At 36.2% G+C, this 22,419-nt stretch overlaps 1 protein-coding gene across 1 annotated transcript in view; it reads right to left on the reverse strand.

Moving 5' to 3' along the window:
* PDE3B (phosphodiesterase 3B) overlaps positions 1-22,419 on the reverse strand; it is a 154,494-nt gene that overhangs the window by 33,404 nt on the left and 98,671 nt on the right. The window contains exons 2-5 of the mRNA XM_033120694.1: positions 16,517-16,567; positions 11,538-11,786; positions 8,872-9,014; positions 2,949-3,055 (exon numbers count right to left, since the gene is read on the reverse strand). Of these exons, the coding sequence (XP_032976585.1) occupies positions 2,949-3,055; positions 8,872-9,014; positions 11,538-11,786; positions 16,517-16,567 (550 nt within the window). The remainder of the gene's footprint in view (positions 1-2,948; positions 3,056-8,871; positions 9,015-11,537; positions 11,787-16,516; positions 16,568-22,419) is intronic.

The raw sequence follows: 22,419 nt of genomic DNA on the forward strand, positions 1-22,419 counted from the left end.
ACCCTTCCTTTATATAAATCTGAGTTTCTGGCCTATATTACTTAACTTTTCTTTAAGGAACTTCTTTTAACATTTCTTGCAAGTCATGTCCACTGGCAGCAAATTCCCTCAATTTTTGTCTGGACAATGAGCAAGTCTTTTTCTCCTTCACTTTTATAGAATAATTTTGAAGAGTATTGAATTCTAGGTTGGTGAGTTTTTCTCTCTCTCAATATTTTAAATATTTTACGCCACTCTGTCCTTGCTTGCGTGGTTTCTGAAAAGTTTGATATAATTTTTATCTTTGTTTCTCTAGAGGTAAGATTTTCCCCACCTCTAGCTTAAGAATTATTTTCTTTATCTTTCATTTCTTATCATTTGAAAATGATACACCGAGCTATTGTTTTTGGCATTTATTCTGTTTGATGTTCTTTGAGTTTTCTGAATCTGTGGTTTGATATCTGACATTAATTTGAGAAAAGTCTCAGTCATTCTTGTTTCAAGTATTTTGTTTCTTTCGTTCTTCTCCTTCTGATATTCCTTTTGCAGTTGTCCCACAGTCTTTGGATATTCTGTTCTGTTTTGGGTTTTTTTTCAGTCTGAAGATTTCTGTTGATAGGGCCTCAAGCTCAGAGATTCTTTCCTCAGCTGCATCCAGCCTACTCATAAACCCATCAAAAAGGCATTCTTCATTTCTGTTACTGTTTTTTGATCACTAGCATTTATTTTTTTTTTATTTTTAGGATTTCCATCTCTCTTCTTTCATTGCCAATCTGTTCTTGCATGTTGTCAACTTTATCCATTGGAGCCCTTGGCGTATTAATCGTAGTTGTTTTAAATTCCCAGTATGATAATTATAAAATCCCTAATATATCTGGTTCTTATGGTTTGCGCCGTCTCTCCAAATTGGTTTTTTTTTTTTTTTTTTGCCTTTTGGTATGCCTTGTAATTGTTTTCTCGATAGCCAAACATGATGTACAGAGTAAAAGGAGCTGCTATAAATAGGCCTTTAACAATATGGCTGTGAAGTGTGGGGGGAGGGGAAGTGTTTGTTCTGTAGTCCTATGATTTGGTCTCACTTTTAGTGACCCTGTGACTCTAGAGTATGAACTTCAAAAGTGTTTCTCAGGGTTTTTTTGTTTGTTTGTTTGTTTGTTTGTTTTTCTTCCCTCCCTTTGGTGGGAGAGGACAGCCAGAGCTGATTGGAGTTGAGTAGTACCCCAGCAGGTTAGGCTCTGGTTAACTAGCTTTTCCTAAGGGCAGGCCTTGTTAAGAAGAACGGAGTGCTCTGGTGTATTTCAAAATGGTTTCTTTTCCCCTCCCCCTGACAGAAGCATTTTCTCTGATATTTATTGTGGGAACCTGCTCCAGGCTTTTGGAGGTGAATCTCACAGAATTGTGGGGACTCCCTAGGACTAGGGGCCTCTGGAGTTTTTAACTCTCAGAGTTGTCCCCACTGATCCTCTGGTAATTTGCTAGTTACAGTTCAATTTATCCTGCCCCAGCACTGGGTTCAGGCACTAGTTCTCACTGAGGTTTCCGCCTTGTGAATCTGCTCTGCTAAGCCATTCATCCCTGTATTTGCCTATCTGTGTCTCCCATCTGGGGGCAGAGGTTTGCTCTGTGTCCTCACCTTCACCTTTCTTACAGATCCTAGAAGAGTTGTTGATTTTTCAGTCTGTTCAGCCTTTTACTCATTAGGATGAAGTAGTGACTTCCAGGCTCCTTACAAGCAAAACCAGAAGCCAAAAGTCTTCTGTTATTTACCTTTTTTTTCCCCCTCTCTGTTCAGTTTAGATATTTTCTATTTCTTTGTCTTCAAGTTCACTACTCTCGCTTTCTGTTGTGTCCACTCTGTTCTTAAACCATCCTCTAAGCTTTTAATGTAATCAATTGCATTTCTCAGTGTCCACTGCTTCTTGTCTATGTGTTCCAGATCTCTGTTAAAATTATCCATCCATTTTTCTCCATCCTTTCTTGTTTCTTTTAAAACATCCTTATCCTTATTGGTTTTAAAGACTTTGTTAAATCCAACATCAATATCACCTAATCACCTATAGATCTCCTTGTGCCTACTTTTCTTACTTATCAAACACTTTCCTAATACTTCACATTTCATAGTTTTTACTGTGTGCCAAACATTGTGTATGAAAGAATTTTGTGACTATATATCCCATTGCCCAATACCACACATAATGTAGTTTAAAAGCAGAATATCATGGATGTTCTGTTATTACTATATTGTATCTATAAAATATATTTCATCCAAAATGTTTTAAAGCAAAATGGGTGAAGGGGGTCAAAGGCACACGCCTAGTTTTTAAACTAATAAGTCCTGGGGATGTAATGTATAGCATGGTGAGTCTAGTTAATAATGTATTGCATATCTGAAAGTTGCTAAGAGAGTAGATCTTAAGAGTTCTCATCACAATACAAAAATTTATAACTGTATAGTGACAGATGTTAGATTTGTTGTGATCATTCTGCAATATATACAAACCATTATATCATGTACCTGAAACTAATGTAATGTTATATGTCAATTATACCTCAAATAAATAAATAAATAGATTGAAGAGGAGATAGTCAGGGATTTTTCTACTCGCACATTAAGACTTTTTTTCCTACACCATTTCCATGCTACAGAAGAATACTCTTTTTTTTAGGGATTTTCCCTTGTTCTGGATATGTGAATCTGGATCTGCAACTATTAAGGTTAAATACTGCTATGTATTTTTCCCTGAATCCTTACTGTCTAATGGAGTTCCTGGTATGCAGATGTTCAAAAAGTGTTTACTGAATGAATAAGCAAATGGTTAACTAATAGCCAACCCAAACTGCTTAGTAATGTTAACTTACAACACATAAAATGGTATTCAAAACAAGCTATTAATATGTAATAAAAAAACTTTGCAATACCATATACTTTGAAACCTCCCACATTTAAATCATAAATAATGATTTCTTACCAGCTCTTCTTAGACCTATATGGTGAGTTAGCGATATAGAAGATGACCTTTGCTTCGGCATTGTCAGCAGATTTGAAGTAAAAGGCCCATTTAGATAGCTTCCTTGACTAAAACAGAAAGAGAACAGGTTGAGAATTTTAAAACTAGTAAAGTTCCTCATTTTTCTTCATTGTCTTCAATTCAGTTAGCAAATATCTGCTTTTATATTCAGAGGTTAGACATCTCTCTAGTGCCGAAGCCCTAAAGCAGGAGTCAGAAAACTTTTTCTGTAAAGGACCAAATAGTAATAAATACTTTTGGCTTTGCAGACCATAAGGTCTCTTGTTGCAACTACTCAACTCTGCCATGGTAGCACAAAAGCAGCCATAAACAATAATAAATAAGTATGACCGTGTTTCAATATAATTTTATTTACAAAAACAGGCTGTGGACCACATTAGGTCCATAGACTATACAGTTTGCCAAACCCTGGCATAAAGCAAGTTATCTGTCACCTGGAGGGCTTCTTAAAGCACAGATTGCTAGTCCTACCCCCAGAATTTCTCAGCCTGGGTTAGGGTCAGATGACCTGCATTTTAAACAAGTTCTTAGGTGATGCTGATGTTGCTGGGTCTAGGGGCTTCACAGAGAATCACTGGCCTAAAATAGTACTTTTTCAGTATTTTCTGTTCCCTCTCTTCATAGATATTGAGTCAGTCATTAATAGGTCATGACTGACCTATTAAGTCAGTCATTTCTCGTAACTGAAATATTTATCATAGGTTTTTGGGCTCTTATGAAGAAATTAAATATTAGGTAGGTAATCATACCAGTGTCATACCTAAAATGAAGTTAAAGATTATATATTTGAAAGCTTCTGGTCCAGTGCCATGCATATAGCAGCAAGTACAACAGAAATGTTACCTTCTGTTATTAGATATTCACTAACCTGTTTTTTTCTGTTAGTCAACTCCTGATGTGGGCACTTTGCCACAGGCTTAAGGACAAATTTAGATTCTCTCTTTTTCACTCAGTATTTATTAGTGTAGACTAGGTTCTCAAGCTCCTCCCGAACTCCATCTTTTCTGCACTTCCACACCCCATTACTCAAGGGAGACCCATTTTGCTGTGACCTAAAAGATTTTGGTTCATGTCTCTATAATAATCTTTACCTACAGTGAATTATAATTTCAGTGCTTATAGATTCTTCCCCTTTACTCATTTGTGAATTCCTTTAGAGACTATAAGACATCTCTACATTCACAGTGCCTAATAAGGGTGTTCAACAGATGTTTGTGGAATAAATGAACGATCTCTTTAGGTTCCTATTCTCACTTTTCTAGAAAATAGATCTTTTCTGCTCCCCAATTTTGAGTGAATACACTCTTTCTTTTGCTAACTCTTGCTTTGAGGCTCTCCTTTTTCTAGAAATTTAGCTTGTTCTATATTGCCATGGGAGAAAAAAAATTCTGTATTACAAAGAGAAGGCATGCAAAACCAGATGGCAACAGCTTCGTTGAAACTTCCTTACTGGTATTAACAAAAATTATAATAATAGCGGTGATATTTTGAGTATTGATTATATAGCACCCATTATTTTAGGTACTTTGCATACTTCATCTGTTAGTTCCCTATTTTATAGGTAAAGAAACTTCAAGAGGCTGAGTAATGTCCCTAAATTCACATAACTAATGTGCAAGTTCCAATTTCTTTGACTCTAAAGTGTATGCTCTTTCCGTAACACAATTTTTTGTGTGTGTTTCTCCGTCTGTAAAATTAGAGATTTACAATAAAGGACTTCTGAGGTAACATCTAGCCTTTAGATTCTATAATATTTTTTTTCCTCAAGCCAGTAGTGATAATCAATAATTTGACAGTTTTATAAAAAGAGGCAATATGCAAATAGTAACACCCAATAAACTCATCTCCCTATGAATGTTCAGTCATTCTTTGTATTTAAGTATTCGCTGCCTACACGTGGAGTGGGAGAGACTGGGAAAGAAGAGTAAGAATACAACCTTGGGCAATATTCAAACAGAAAAATCTATGTACGCTACCAAAGCCTACCCCCTGGTTAATATTCAAAACAAAGATAGGAATTTTTTATTTTCAGCACTCCTCCATAGTCTTCTACCTGAGCCAAGGTCTTCTAATAATTGAAGTATCATCATACATTCAGTTGTTTAGAACTGAGAGGTGCAGGTCAAGTTATAAGTTTTTAGCTCAGTTCTAGAACATCTCATTAATTCCTCGCCTAGAACCAGATAAGTATGCACGCCAGTGAGATTACATAAAACAATACTGAAGAAAGTAGAGAATAAGACAGGCTAGAAGCCCTAATGATTACTAACAGTGGGTAGGAGGGTGATTAAAATCAGACTTGGGATCAATCTTCAATCCAAATGCACAAACATTATAAGAGATATCGAAAGTTATGGTCACGGAGTTAAGCCATATGTTAAGGGTTGATTTCTAGACAATCAGGACAAATTACCTTGACATAGTCTGTATCACCTCAGTATAAACTTGTTGGCTATATGATGTCTAGATTTACAGAACTATTCTTTTAAGAAACTGAGTGGGTTCAAATAGCCACTTTCTGTAGTTCAAATAGCGTCTAGACATTGGTATAAATCTCTACTAAATTATGAGTCACAGAATTGAGAAGCTAATCCCCAAGTACATTACTTAGGGGACATACTCTTGCCAGGCAACAAGTTATTAGATTTAATTACAGAGCTGTTATGGAGATGAATGATGAATCAGAATAGGTTAAGAGTAAGTCTCTTTAGTGTAGAAGTAACTATTGTTTTGGAATACAATTTGCCTATTTTTCCTCAGGGAAACTGTTCAAAGGGAGTGAGCTGTGGGCACTGAATATGTGCTCTGTTTGTCCACAGGAAGGGTCTGTTCCTAGCTGCGCGTCCAAGGACAGTAGTTTGGCCACTATTTTTAGCCATAAATATGAACACTGGAGTTCAGAGATGGGTAGTTCAATTATCAGCTAACCTATAAAAGCATTATTCAACTTTTCCTGAAACTTCCTGACCAGAGAAACTTCACCCTAGGTCTGAAACTGAAGCAGAAGGCAGTATCAACTGTCATAACCCAGTATGAACACCAAGCCCCTGAAGAATGCTTGTTAACAGTTGCTTATTTTCAGAGTCATTTCAATGCAATCCCAAACTCTTCATCATAACCAAGCAGGGTTCAGAAGAGTAGTAATACCTCCTAACACAAGGTAGAAAGTGAAAAGTGCCATAAAAGAGGCAAGAAAAGGTGTGGAGATTCAGAGATTCAGACTGTTTTCACCTAAAGAGCTTTCCAAGTCACTTTTCTATTCTCATTCTGTGCAGTACTGCTCATCTCTTTTAGTCCGTTTAATTTTCCAAGTAAGAGTTCAGCTTCGTCATGAGGGACTAACAGGGCTGCAAATCCCAGGCTAGGAATTTGGGTACTATTCTACAGATATTAGTAAAGGATCCAAAAACTTCATGACTAGAAAAACAATGTAATCAAAGTTTTGTTTAAGGAAGACTTCTGGTGGAAGGTTAGAAGATGGAACAGGTTGTGAAGGATGTAAGTGGGAAGGCCAATGAAGAGGATAATTCAATAGCCCAGGTAAGGAATAATGAAAGCATGAAACAGTATAGGCAAGTGATGAAGGAGAACAAGGAATGGAGAGGAAAAGAGACTCAGAGATAGACTTGACAACTGATTAATAGAATAAGGTAACAGGATGCAAAGATAACACCAGGTTTTCTAGGTAAATCAATTTTGTAAGCAAATTTGAGGATAACTAGAGAATAGCAGCATTGTGCCAGGATATAAAGCCAGAACTAACAGATAGAAAAGCAGGTGGAGGGATGAAAAATTTGGTTTCAGACATAGTTTCAGGGAATGAGAGGTTCAATATTGAAACCATGTTGAAAGCATAGTCAGGCTCATTTAAAATCAGTCAGAGAAGCTATGATCAGAATCCAAAGTTGCATTCTAATCAAGACTCAAAGATCTGGGATATGAGATCTCAATTCTGGAGTACTCGAATAAAATCAAAGTGAATGCCTCATGATTCCAGAGGCACACGTCTATTAGTTTTGTGCTAAAGAAAATATCACCATACATTAAAAATCTATAGCTAAACTGTCTAATATGGTTGTCATACATGTCTATATGGTATGTATTCACATATGGCTCTTTATACTTTAATTAATTAAAATTAAATCAAATTTAAATTCAGTTCCTTAGTCATACTAGACACATTTCAAGTGACCAATAGCCACATGTAGCTAGGGACTACCATACTGGACAGTACAGATATAAACTATTCCCATCATCACAAAAATTTCTACTGGACAGCACTGACCTAGCAACTTGAATTTCAAAAGGAATAGTGGTTGTAAATGCTTCATAGATCCCCATCTTATTCTATATTCAAAGTGCACTTAGAATTTATTATTGAAGCTCCAGCTTCTGCACACTAGAAAAAATTACTTCTAGCCTTATCTCTTTAAAGTAAATGTTACATAATACCACTAATTACTTTATTCTCCAAATTTCTAAGTCTTTTATGAGGCATATAGTTTTGTTTTAATGAGAGTTAAGTGAATATATCACATCTGCCCTTATATACTTTTATAAGCAGACTTTTCAGAGTTAAAGATTAGTTTTCTTTGGACCGTGTTTCTATTTTATTATCACTCATTTGAGACAACAGGATAAAAATGACAAGTTAATGTATCGAACATTTCTTTAATTCCAAATGTGTGGCTGTCACATCAGTGTGATAGAAAGATTAAAAAACAGAATTATTTTCATCATTCTTTCTTAAACCTAATAATAGTCTCAAGATGATGTTTTCCATGGTTAAGAAATATCTGTCATATTTTTAGTTCCTAACATCATTCAATTCCCTATATCCTACTTCCATTAAAAAACAAACAAACAAACAAACAAACAAACAAAACTGTCATACTTGGGCTCTGGTCAAGCTTTGGACCAAAGCTCATTTTACTGTACTGTATTCTTCATACTTCATTCCTGTTTTACATTTCATTTCACTAAAATTTTTATAATGAAAAAGGAGTCCATCTATTTGAATGTATTACAGAAGATTCAAATTACTAACTTACAAAAGAATCTGGAAAATTATAATTATCTAATATTTCTTATATATAAATGCGAACATAAATTTTAACAGGTAAATAGCTATGATCTAATCCTGCCACCTAGTGTTTCAAATGTGTAACTATACAGCTCGAGCTAAACAAAGTACAACACATGCTCCATAATAACAGTATACAGTGGTTTAACAGGAAATGTATGCTAATTCTAAGTTTATTAATATAGTTAGATAACTGACTAAATAGAAGCTTATAACTCGCAAAAGGGATCACTATCTCTCCTGGCTTTTAAAAGACAAAGTAGTGAATCTTTTGTTATCAGGGTAAATGGGTCTATTTATATTCAGAAGATTTCAGCTCCGGCATTTTCCCTGCTTCATTTAGTTGTAGTTACTGATGGCTTTCATAGACACCTAACATCTGAGACGAATCCTGAGCACATGCTTCTCCTTGTGCAAGTCAAGTAACTCTGCTGACCTACCTTGGAGGATATGCATGGACTGGTGGGGACTGCTCCTGTAAAGGCCACCTCTACCAATTTAAAAGGGTTTTCGTACCCTGTCCTAAACTGATCCTAGCTTCCTTCAATGGCCTCCCTGATTCATGTTCTAAGGCCCCAGCATGCTTTGTACCTCACTTACCTACGTCTTGGGAGAAGACATGTTAGCTTCTTTTTAAGAATCAGCGTCTCTGTTACGCCGTGTTACTACTACTCATGCTGTCCTGTACATAAAATAGTTCAACTGTTCCTTTCTGCTTTTAGAACTATTTCAAACTGTGTATCACATTCAGGTTTCTTTAAAGGGCTCTGGGGATTTTACCTTGAAATGCCAAATTCTTGGTGAGGCCTTCTGCCATTATTGCGTTCCCACCTTGAAGGAGAATGTTCAGTAGGTGGCAGACTTGAAGTTCCTGAGCTCCTTCTCAGCTGTGGAGTTGGTAAACTATTCCTACTGTTTAGTCCCTGTGGAATAATTTAACAATAGTTAAAATTGTCACCCTTTAATATGCTGTATATCTATTATTAAAGATGGCATTAAATCTATCAATACAAAGTATATTTTTAACACGTACAGGAGAAACAGGACATTCTATTCTAAAAATGTCAATTTTACTCCAAACTCCACATTCTATACTGTTTTCTACTTATCTTTCTTCTACTAAAAAAATTATTTCTGAAATCCCTACAATGTAACTAGATTTCTGTTCTTTTGCACATTTTACTCCTAGTTTCATAAGAAATAAACTACTGAAATTTAAAAAGTAGATAATGAAAGATTTACCTTAGGATCAGGGACTATCAGCCCTATATCCTGAACTTTTTATATTTTCAGTACAGTGTTACTGTACATAGAGGTTAATCTGGAGAAACTGCAGGACTTGGAGGCACTTTTTGAATCAATGATTAAATTAAATCCAGAACACCTTTAGCATTCTATTTTTAACCTGTGTGAATAGGTGTTTTACTGAAATTTACAGAAAACAGTATTTGCTTCTTATGAATTCCCCCTATCAACAGACATTGAAACCATCTCAGAAAGATAAATATCTCTTATATTTCAGTTTTCCCAAGGATGTGATTTTGTAAAGGTTCACGGCTACTTGGACTTATAGTGAAAAAGTTTGTGATTTTTTTTTAATGTAATCCTTTCTGGCTATACCTTAGGGCCACATAATCTCTCTTCGTTCTAAACACATACCATGTTTCCCCAAAAATAAGACCGGGTCTTACATTAATTTTTGCTCCAAAAGACACATTACGGCTTATGTTCAGGGGATGTCCTCCTGAAAAATCATGCTAGGGCTTATTTTCCATTTAGGTCTTATTTTCGGGGAAAGATGGTACATTTTACATTAAATTATCTGTTCAAACTCCCTTTTCCTTACTAATTATTTTTTCATAAATGCTGTTGTTCTTTTCTGAAGTATCCTTAGGCTTCTTATGTATTCTTTTCCAAAAACAGAGACAAATTAGATACAAAATTCAAATAAGAAGTTTAAAGAACACTAAGAAATAAGGGTTATTTCCTGGTTCTTAGTTGACTTCTATCAGTAGATTCTAGTACTAAAAATAAGTCTGATTAATTAGAATGTTCAGGAAATGAAGTGTGTAGACATCCTGTTTAATATTGTGTAAAATGTTTCTAAAATGTACTAGTATACTTTTCTACACAGTAAGCATAGGACCAATAATACTATCAATGATTTTTATGATTAATACTTTTAAGAATTAACTATTTTTAAAAATTACTATTCTAAACATCAAATGTCAATGGAAAGCACAAAGGAAGAGCAATATATCAAGTGAAAACTAACTCAGGAATACATTAATTATGTTTTTGGTGTATTTATTGCTATCCTTTTTTGATGCTTGTGATTAACCTCTTTCTCATAGGCAGGGTCCTAAAAAAAAGCCATATAACTAAGCACTGTTGTTAATTGGTTTTTGACTAATGCAGGTGCTACTGTATATACTTTTCAAAAATAAAAGCATCACAAAACTACCTATTATCTAGATTTGTGATCAATAATTATCAAATTTTTGCCCTAATCATGCTTGTTTAATTTTTCAGCATTTCTATACCCTAATGCTGAGAACAAACTGAAATTAACTGATGATCAGAATCCCTCCAAAAACTACATTTAACTTTTTCTAAGTTCTATATACACTATTATGAGTGAACTAAATGAACTGATTTGAGTTGTATCTTTTTTCATTAGTTTCTTTACCCATAGAATAAAGTAAACTAGAATAATCTCCAATATGTTTCTATTTTTAAAGTTTTATGATTTTAGCAATTGGTAAAGATATTATAGTCAAATAAAACAATTAAAAGCACTCTGGACAAGCATAATATATGCCTATTTAGAACATTATTATTTTCTAAAGGAAATCATATTTCAAAGCATTGATATTTAAAGAGAAATTAATCCCATATCTAATGATGGAAAAAGGAATGCCTATTGGGCTATAGCAATCTCCAGAAGGTAAAAGGGGGGGCGGGGGACAGGGGCAGAAGGAATAAGAGTTCCAGAGAAAGTGAAAATCAATTTAAAATACATAATGCTATGTAATTCATAAAATGAATATTATAATGATCATTTCTTGGTTCGACAAGAACAATTCCTGTATTCTAAAGAAAAAAACTTATTATTATGATTTGACTACTAGTTTGTTGTACAAGCCTGTAATTAAATTTGCTTGTTGTTCTCTACTTCTTAAAAACAAAAACAACAACAATAAATAGTTGTTACTGATGCAGTTATAACTGCTAATTACAGCAATGTCATTTAGGATAAAAACTGAATACTCGTTTTGAATTATCTGAGATTGTAACTACCTCTAAAGCCCTAGCAGGTCACTGTATTGTAAATGAAGCTGGATCCTTTAAAAAGAAATTCTAGTTTATCTAAGATTTAAAAGAGCAGTTTAAATTTGAAAATATCAAATGTGAGAAATAGGGCTGGCTGATTACTGTATTTTGACCTTGTGAAGTTTTCGATCTCCTTTCTCAGCTGGGTCCTCTACTTCCAAGTAGGGGTAAAATCCAGGAAACGGTGTGAGACGATTAATCTTTGGTCTACAGGAACCCGAGAAAGCACCCATCAAGCTACTGATACTCCGTAATGAAGAAATGACTTGTGGGGGGAGGGTTGGATCAATCAGAAGATCTGACACCATATTGCGAGCCTCATTTAGCACTGAGAGATCAACTCCACTTCCACCTCCAGAATTCTAGAAAAGGAAGGAAAAAAAAAAGTAAAATTACATATTTGTTACACAGAAAACTCAAACTTACTCTGTTTTAAATCAAGGTCTATGTAACAATATCTAAATAATTGAATCCTATTAAATATTAATTTTCATTTATTTGGACATAACATAAATGATATAACAAATGGTATAATTCTCACTTTTGATGTTGATGTATGTAGCAGATAGTGTGAATTTTCAATTTTTCTATATTTATCATTACTTTATCATATTTAACAGTATTCATTACTGACTTTGTATCTATCATAAACTAAATTTGTTTCTATTTCGAAATCTATAATTTCTACATTTCATTAATTTATTGATGATTCCCTTTTCTTTATGTCAAAATTTCTTTTAAACATATACAGCATTTCCTTCATTTACCTTACTCACTTAAGAGGCAGCCTAGCATAGTGACAGGCTTTATTGCAAAGTTATGAGCTTGAAATCTAGACTTTTAACCCTAACTACGGTGGTATGTGACTTTGAGCAATCATTTAACATTTGAACCTTTTAGTTTCTTCACTGTAAAATCTGGATACTAGCACCTACCTCATTAAGGACTGATGTGAGAATTAAAACTGATAATACATGTAATGCACATAAAGCAATGTGTGATGCATATATTTACAGTGCAATATATGACAGTGTTACTGTTAATATTATAGAAAATGATGAGATAAAAATACAGGAAAAATAGTATCAGAGTTCAAAGGAAATACTTGAAACTTTGAACTGAATGGTTAACAAAAACTTCAGGCCAGGCCCCCCAAAATGGGTAGAAATATATTTTTAAATTTTAAAATAAACATGTCATTAATGTATACATATAATATGATTTTTCAGTTTTGAAAATATTGTGTTCAACTCAATTACCCAAAGAAATAAGTGCACTGATAATCAGAACAGTGAATTAAATGTTACTTTTGCTTTACTGAACCTTGAATTTACATTTGAGTGTATTTGGAATTCATAATTATTCATAGTATTTCATGATTTCACCATAAAACTGTTTATGAAGTATCCTCAACACGTTTTAGAATTGAAAAATATTATGAAAGTTAGACCACTAATTAGTTAAATATGTCTTTGCTCTTTGTGAAATTCTTTATTCTTTCACTTGTGAACTATTATTTTGTATTAGTTTTTATTTTAAAACATTCCCCATTATTGGGGCATAGCCCAGCTATTTCTAGGTTTATAAACAAATATCTCTACATATCACTGTAGATAATTAAGCATACTTCTCTGGTAAATAGCTTCCAATAATTTGAATTACTGAGCCAAAGTAAATGAACATGTTAAAATTTGATCATTACTATAAACCTGCTCTCACAAAGGTTGGTCAACTCTATACTTCCATGTATTATATATAATAGCATCTATTTTCCTTCACCCGAATGAGAAATCTGCTGTTATGTGAGTTGGTGTTCCCCTATAGGTAAAGTGTCATTTCTCTCTGGCTACTTTCACCTTGTGTTTAGTTTTCAAAAGTTTAATTATGGCATGTCTTGAGTAGGTTTTTTGAGGGGAGGTTGGTTCTGTTTGGTACACACTTAGCTCTTTGAATTTGCAGAATTATGTCTTTTGCAAAATTTGGGAAGCTTTCAGCCATTATTTCTTCAAATACTCTTTTAAACCTAGTGTCTTTCTGCCCTCCTTCTCAGACACTGATGGTATGAATGTTGGATCTTTTGTTATTGTCACTCAGGTCCCTATGGCTCTGTTCATTTTGTTTCCTTGTATTTTCTCTGTTGTTTAAGCTGGGTAAATTCTATTGCTCTATACTCAAATTCACATATTCTATCTGTTCTCTGTCATCTCCACTCTTCTGTTGAGCCCATTCAGCAAGTTTTTAACTTCCATTAATGTATTTTTCAGTTTTAAAATTTCCATTTGTTTCTTTTTTTATAACTTCTATTTCTTTGCTGAGTTTTCTCATGTCATTAATTTGTTTCCAGAGAATTTGTAATTGATTGTTACATTTTTATGATGGCTGCTTTAAATTTCTTTCTCAGATAATTCCAAATCTGATTCATCTTGCGGGTAACATTGATTGTCTTTTCTCATTCAAGTTGTGATTTTCCTGGTTCTTGGTATGACACGTGACTTTTTAATTTTATCATCAGCATTTGGGCTATTACGCTAGAAGACTCTGGTCCTATTTAAATTTTCTATATCTCCTTGTTTAGATTTAGCACATAGGTCCTAGTCTATTTTTCCAGGCTGTGTTCTAAAGACAATCTAATTTTCAGACATTCACAGTGGTACTTCAGTTGCCTGGATTTTTTTCCCCTCCTGGTGCCACTAGGGTTCCCACTGATACCTCTGTTGGTGAGGGGCAGTGGGAGGAAGGAGGGAGAACTTCCTCAGGTTGGGCCACCTGGTACCTCCAGGTGGAAAAGGGAGTCTATAGGCCACAGGGACAAAGAGCACTTTCTGGCTTAAGCACTTGTTGTAGTGGTGTCCCCTGTGCTGGCCCCTGGCCACTGAGTGTCTCTCACTGGGGGAAGGGGTCTCATTCCCAGCAGGGAATAAGAGTAGTCATGCACCTCATAACGATGTTTCAATCAACGATGAACAGCATATACAATGGCGGTATACAATATAGGCTATATCATCTAGGTTTGCGTAAGTCCACTCTGATTTTTGTATAGTGACAAAGTCGCTTAACAATACCCTTTTCAGAAAATATCCCCGCTGTTCAGTGGGGCATGACTGTACTTCCCTTGGCCACTTATTGTCAGTGGAGTTCCTGATGACTTCTCCCTCGCTGGAGCCACCAGACTCACTTGGTATTGCCAGCAGGATACTCATTGAATCTCAGGGAAGAAATGAGCCTGCCTGCATCACATTCTAATAGGTTGAGAGTCAGGGCCTGGGTCACCTTTTGCTGTGGGATGGATGTTGTTCCTCCATTACTGGGGTCCCTGAACTACTCCACCCTCCCTCTTCTTTCCAAGTTTCAGAATTCTCCTTTGGTTGCCTCATGCATTATTCCTAGAGTTCCTAGTTGTACTTAACACAGAGAAGCAGGGAGAATTAAAACTGATAATACATGCAGAGTACATAAAACAATGTAGAGTTTATGTAGGTAAAGTGCAATAAATAACGTTATGGAAAGTAGTCAGACAAAGATAAAATTGTATCAGAGTTCAAAGGAGATATAGATAACTTTAATCTGAATAATTAACAGAAACTTTATGGAAGGGGTAGCATTTAAGCTGAGCATTTGGTAGGACTTTATTTATAAAGATTAGGGGGAAATGATGTTTTACATTAAAAGTAAACACAAACGTATTTGGGGAGCTCATTCTTCAAGAAGTATAAGTAAAGGTATAAAAGTGGTAAAATAGCATTGTACAGGGAACATAAAAATTCTACACTGATTCATGACTGAAAAGGGAGGAAAGTCCTTAGTACACCAGGATTAGAATGAAACTTCCTTCATCTGATAAAGGGTATACCTACAGAAAACTTCAGTGATATTTTCCTCAAAAGACATCATGATAAGCCACAGATGGAAATACTGGGATAATATATATGCATGTATATATTCAGGTCCAAAATTAATAAAAAATTCCTACTGATTGCTAACTAAAAGGTAGATAATCAGTAGAAAAATGGTTAAAAGACCTGACTAGAGGATATCTGGGTAGCCAATTAACACATGAAAACATCATCAACCTGATGAGTTATCGGTGAAATGCAAATATTAAAACCACAATGAGATACTATTCCACAACTACCAGAATGATTTAAAACAGATATTACCAAGTGTTGGCAAGGACGTGGAGCAACTAAAACTCTCATACGCTGCTGGTGGTTGGGTACCAATTGATACAACTTCTTTGGAAAATTCCCTGATGCCATCTACTAAAACTGAACATAGGTGTGCATCCTGTGACCTAGCAATCCACTCTAAGATATATACCCAACAAAAGACATCAGGGATGTCCCAGCAGCATTACTTTCAATAGCCAAAAAAACTGAAAATGAATGTCCATCTACTATAGAATGGATGAATACATTGTAATATATTTATTTAATGAAATACTAAATAGAATAAAAATGAATGAATTGCTGTTATGTGCAATAATGCATTAATCTCACAGGTAAAATTTTGCAAGAAGCATAATAGAAAAATACATATGATAAAGTTTATAAATAAGCTAAACTAATTGCTTGAAGTTAGGAGAGATTATCTTTAGAGATATGAGTAATAACTAGAATGGTCTTGAAACGAGGCTTCTGGGATGCTGGTAACACGTTGTTTCTTGATATGGGTACTAGGCATATGGGATGTTTAGTCTGTGAAAATTCACTGAGCTGTGAACTTTTCTGTGTGTATAGTTCAGTAAAAAGTTTACCAAAACCTGTGAGCAGACTGTTTTTGCTTCCCCAACAAAACATTTTGCCAATTGGCTTGCTTTTTGTCATATATAGCCTTTAATCTTCCCCCCCGCCCCGTGTGGATCAGTTGCTCTCAATTAAGGGGAAAAAAATCTCCTGCTTAATATAGAAATATGTTTGGTGTCTTATCATTTTCTTTTCCCTTACAATTAATTTTTTTTTAATCTACCTAAGTGAAAGTTCTGGCTATTTTAGCTCAGGTTAAAGAAAATCTTATAACAGCAATCTTGTGAATGTAACTTTAATTTACACGTCAAGTTGCATTACAGATATTATTAGTGATATCACATATTTACCTGGTAATGAGGTTTATACCATTGCTTTAAGTCCCAATCCCAAAGAATCATCTGAAAAAAAATAAAATTCACTTAGTTACAAACCAGAAATAAATAAACAAATGTATGTAAAAACAAAATGAAGCCATCTATATTACAGATATCTAAAATAGTTTAAAGTTTGAGAGAGGAACTGAGAAGGTGAGAATAAAACTGATCTCTATACAGAATATTTTATTAATTATGCAATTTGTGATTGAGAAATCAAAAGGAAAGTCATAATAAATTCACTAAAATAAGCTATATTAACTTTCAAAATATCTATCACCACAAAAAGGGAAACATAAATCCAAAATCACACCTAGTCACTAAAAATAAACAAGAAAAATGATAAATCATCACTCTTCTCACACTCTACAAAAGATTTTCAACCAGTGTCAGGGGGCGATGCTATTTCCTTACCAATAAGGCTCTTCTGTCGAAGACAGTTTACAAAGCTTGTCCTTGTGGTTAGATTAAGTATAAAGGAAGAGAGCATAAAAAGCAACACACAATCCTTTTGATAATCAGTGATGGTCTTGGTATTTGTTTCCTTTATACGATGGTAACTTCTTAGTCCCACACTAGTTTTTTCCTGCCCCTCTCTTCCCAGCATGCTTTCTGGCTACTTCCTCATCCAATAGTCACTATGATCAAAGAGATAAAATTAGCTTTAATTTAGCAAGCTATAATCGCTACCTATCACTAATCCTAAATATCTTTTAAATTTACTTAGTTAATAAATAGGTCTCCTTTTGCCTAAATAATTGATTATAATTGTGATTTTCTCTAGAAACCTTAGTCTTGAATATAATCCTAGTTAATTTGTAATGTAATCACATAATTTCTGTATAGTGAACTGTTTGCGTTATTTCTTGTCCTTGGTCTCCAGTCTTCTTGGTTGCAAAAGATCTTAAGGTGTTATCTACTCTATCTTTATTGGTCCAATATTTTATCAGAAGTTGGCAGATTCAAGATGTGGAAACTAAAATGTCCTTCGATAGAAGAATGGATAAAGAAGTTGTGGTATATATACACAATGCAATACTATTTGGTGGTAAGAAAAGATGAAATAGGACCAGTTGTGACAACATGGATGGATCTTGAGATTATAATGCTAAGCGAAGTAAGTCAGACAGAAAAAGCAGAGAACCATATGATTTCACAGATATGTGGTATATGAACCAAAAACAACAAAAGAACAAGACAAACAAATGAGAAACAAAAACTCATAGACACAGACAATAGTTTAGTGGTTACCAGAGGGTAAAGAGGCGGGGGGTGGTAGATGAGGGTAAGGGGGATCAAATATACGGTGATGGAAGGAGAACTGACTCTGGGTGGTGAACACACAATATGATTTATAGATGATATAATACAGAATTGTACACCTGAAATCTATGTAAATTTACTAACTAACAGTTGTCACCCCAATAAACTTTAATTAAAAAAAAAAAAGAAGAAGAAGTTGGCAGATTTTTTTTTTCCTGTGAAGGGACAGGTAGTAAATATTTTAGGCTTTACAAACCACACCATGTCTTTGTGGCATAAACTTTGTTTTTCGTTTTTGTTTTATAAACACTTAAAATACAAAAAAAAAAAATAAAACATTCTTAGTTTTAGGGCCAAAGACAAGCTGTTGGCAGGATTTGGTCCGTGAGCTGTAGCTTGCTAGGCCCTTGTTAGGTAACACATCCACCCTTAATCACTTGAAAAATTGTTAGTAGTTATTATCACCATCTGGTCAACATCTTCGCAGCTCATCTCTTGCCAGTGAAGAGAAACTTTTTCTTTCCCAAAGAAATCCAGACATACTACAACCACTTACAAAATTCATGGACTAGTACCCACAAAATGGCTATTGTATAACTGCATACAAAGTACATCATATATATTAATGTAGACTCATTAAATGTATGCAGGACTTTACACGGCCCTAAGTGTTACCCTGATAGAATTATTTCAGGTTGTGACTTAATCAGCATATATTCTAGATTCCAGAGACATTAATTAATGCAGTTTAAGATGTTGGTACCTTCCTAAAAACACTCACAGTAAGATTAACATGACCTAAAACGTTTCTTTTACACAGCAGCTCATTCTTACTTGAAGTCACTTTCTCTAGGATCAAAATGACACTGACCAAAAAGCAGCAGGTCTTTGTCTGAAATCCCGTGCATATTAGGAACTGCAGACACACACAGTGAAAGCCACAAATTGGTGGTAGACTGCCTTCTGTGTAAAATAGGGTATAAGGTATGGAAATACATTTTTTTAAAGAATTAGAGGAAAGCAGTTCTATCATAAACTAAGGATGGTTATCTTTGAATGAGTAAGAGACAAATTAAGGGGGACTAGGAAAGTTGTAAAAGGTTTGCGGAAAAGGAATCCTGAGAAAGGAAATTTTATATGTGGTTAAGCTGAGTAAGACTGTCCTAAATCTAATCAAGTAAGTGAATTCAAAACATCAAAAAGTAAATTAGTGCAAACTTAGAGGTTGGTTTCGCTTTTAAAAAGACTTGCTATTTTATCATGGGGAACGGTCTAACTCAGCCCCCCCAGTGCACAGTTGATCAAGGTTTGACAGCTATACGACCTTCCTAGGGTGGTGATAAAGAGCAGTCCACCATTTTCCTCCATGGCGACAAGCATAAACATGGTTACAAGACATCATAGCCCTTAAAGAAAGCCTGCTACTTTCAAAAAGCCCGCCTTTCCATGCGCGCCCGCTTTGTCTCCAGCTTATAAAAGTGGCCAAACAGTGCTAGCTGAGTCAGCTCGGAGGACCTTCCTCTCCTATGTGATACCTCCCTTGTGCTGGAGCATAAGCTTAGTACAATTCGTCTGGAAACTTTCCCGGGGTTTCCTCTCGATGATTATTGGGAAACCCTAGAACCTCAACGCTGGTATCCCTACCCCTGATCCACGTTGGAATACAAACGATGATCAGCCCAAGCTGGAACATTACAAGAACTGCATTCTGGTTGGGTGAAGGAAGGGAGTACCCAAACAAAAAAGTTGTAATAAGCTTCAGCAGCGTCCAGATGAAAACCCGTCTGAATTCCTCAAAGATTGTATCTTTGAGGCTTATAGCCGATATACTGATGTGGACCCAGAGGCCCCTGAAAGTTTAAAGGTCATGAACATGACTTACTGGGCAGAGTGACCCTGATACTGAAAGAAAGCTTCAAAAGGTTGAGGGTGCCTCTGCCATGCCTAGGTCCCAGCTGATGGAGATTGCTTGTAAGACTTTCAATAGCAGAGAACAGGCCTGGGGGAAAAAACGATGAAAGATGAGGCAATAGGCTGATTTGCTGGCTGCTGCTCTGACCACCAGAGGGCATCAGAAAACAACCAATAAGGTAAGGCCCCCTGAAAACAAGGAACCTGCCCCCAAAGCTGGCCCTAAACACAGTGTGCTTACTACGAGCAAGAGGGTCATTGGACAAAAGAATGTAACGAGTAAACAAAGAACAGGACAAATAGAAATGAGGAGCATCACAGATGCCCTAATTATCCAAGAGTGACCAGGAGTGACAGGGCCCAGGGGCTCCGATCAACTCCACTGGCTCCTTCAACATCACGCGCATGGAACCCTGGTCACTCTAATGGTGGGAAAGAAATTAACGGACTTTTTGATCCACACTGAAGCCACATATTCTGTATTAAATACTAGGTTGACTAAACTCTCCTCCGAAACAATGCTCAGGACTGGAGTGTCACGAGCGTCACTACAAAAGCCATTTCTCTAGCCATTAGATTGCCATATGGGAAGAACAAACCTTTAACATCGCTTCTTGGTATATGTTGGAATACCCAGTGCCACTTTTAGGACGGGACTTAGTGACTATACTAAATGCCAAAATACCTTTGCCCCCAGCCATATCAGTATTAAGGTACCTAGGGAAGAAGCTTGTGCTTCAAGACAGCATTGCTGGCTTTAGCCCAGAAAGAACTTCTGGCTGAGGCCCCCAAAGAAATCCTGCAAGAAGTAAGTCTGGAAGTATGGACAAAGGGCAGGCCTAGGAAGGTAAGAACAGCAACCCTCATCCAAATATGATTGTGAGCAGGAGTAATCGTCCCTCCTCTAAAACAATACCCTGTATAAGACTACCGGTACTTCAGCCCAGAGGCCGAACTACTGGCCCTGACCTGAGCCTTGCACCTGGGAAAAGGTAAGAGAGTCAACATCTACCCCGACTCCAAACAGGCATTTACTGTGGTACACGTTCACAGGGCTATTTGAAAGGAAAGAGGGCTCTTAACATCAGGAGGTAAAGAAATTAAACATACCCAAGAGATATTAAATCTCCTAAAAGCAGTAATGGAATCTCAGGAGGTTACCCTTATGCATTGTCCAGGCCATCAGAAGGCAGAGAGCTTAATCTCCCAAGGGAACCATAAAGCAGATCAGGCTTCCACACTGGCTGCCTGAACAAAAACCCCGGCATCCCTGAGGGCAGCTTTTATTCCACACAGACTTAAAACTGGCCCAGCCTGCATATTCTTGAGAGGACCCAGAAAGAGCAAAGAAGTAGGGTAGGGCTTCACCACACTCCAGAAAGATGCATAGATAAGCAACGAAGAGGGAATCCTTCTGCTTCCTCAACACCTAATGGAAGAGTCAATTCTATCCACCAGAGCAGTCATTATGCACAGGATGCCACACTCCAATAGATACAAAAATATATTACTGAGCCACATCTGCAGAGGACTATTCGAAAGGTGATTCAAAAATGTACCATCTGTGCCAGAAATAATCCAAAGATGGGACCTCCCCCAGAAGTCAAAGGAATCCAAAGCCAGCTGAGGATTAGGCCCAGGATAAGACTGGCAAATTGACTTCACTGGGAGGTCCCAAATTACTGGAAATTACCTGTATCTGCTAGTATCCGTAGATACCTTGACAGGATGGGTTGAAGCATGACCATGCAGATCAGAAAGGGCCTCAGAAGTAATAAAGGCCTTATTAAAAGAAATCCTCCCTAGATTTGGATAGTCTTTTTTTCCCCAAAGTGACAAGGCCTTTTTCGCCAAAGCAACCCAGGAAGTCTCTTGACTTTTAGGAATACAGTGGAAACCCACACTTCTTGGATACTACAGTCCACTGGAAAAACAGAAAAGATGAACCACAGTTTACAGAAAACCACTGCCAAAATTTGTCAAGAGACCAATTTAAAATGGGACAAGGTACTGCTCATGGCAGTGGTCTCCGGAAGCAGGATTCAGCTGAGTCTATGAAATATTATACAGGAGATCCTTTTTATGTCTTGGGGAGAACACTGGGGGGAAAGAGGACCTAAAGGTCAAAGAACTAGACACTAAAGTATGGACAGTCTTTGGGGTTTAACTGCTCTTCATAAGTTTGCTTCTGACAGGATGAAGCACCCTACAGATGTCCCCTTACACCATTTCAATCCTAGAGATTGGGTACTTTCAAAATGGTGGAAAAATAAATATCCTGATGATCAGCCTGAACCTAAATATAGATTGGACCCTATCAGATTCTACTAACAGATCATTCCTCTATTACACTAGAAGGAATCCAGCCCTGGATCCACCACTCCCAAGTTAAGCCGGCTCCAGATTCACGCCTTCCACCCGAGTGACGAGTGACAACGCCATCAGGAAGCACCGCGCAACAACCTGGGTAGTAGGAACCCATCTCAGATTACAGGATACTCATCGGCAGGAAAACATCTGAAAACACGGGCTTAACCACCTACTGGATACATTCCAGAATAAGTGTCTGTGTTCTCATCTCTAATTTTTTCCTGTTGTTTCAATTTCCATAGGGTTTCTTAGAGCATCAGCTCACCCGTTCTCCGGATTGGCACCAATCTCCATAAACTAATTCTTTTCTCCACTGCAGGCTCCCGCTCGTC

This window comes from Rhinolophus ferrumequinum, chromosome 11, assembly GCF_004115265.2.
Source record: "Rhinolophus ferrumequinum isolate MPI-CBG mRhiFer1 chromosome 11, mRhiFer1_v1.p, whole genome shotgun sequence".
Taxonomy (NCBI): Eukaryota; Metazoa; Chordata; class Mammalia; order Chiroptera; family Rhinolophidae; genus Rhinolophus; species Rhinolophus ferrumequinum.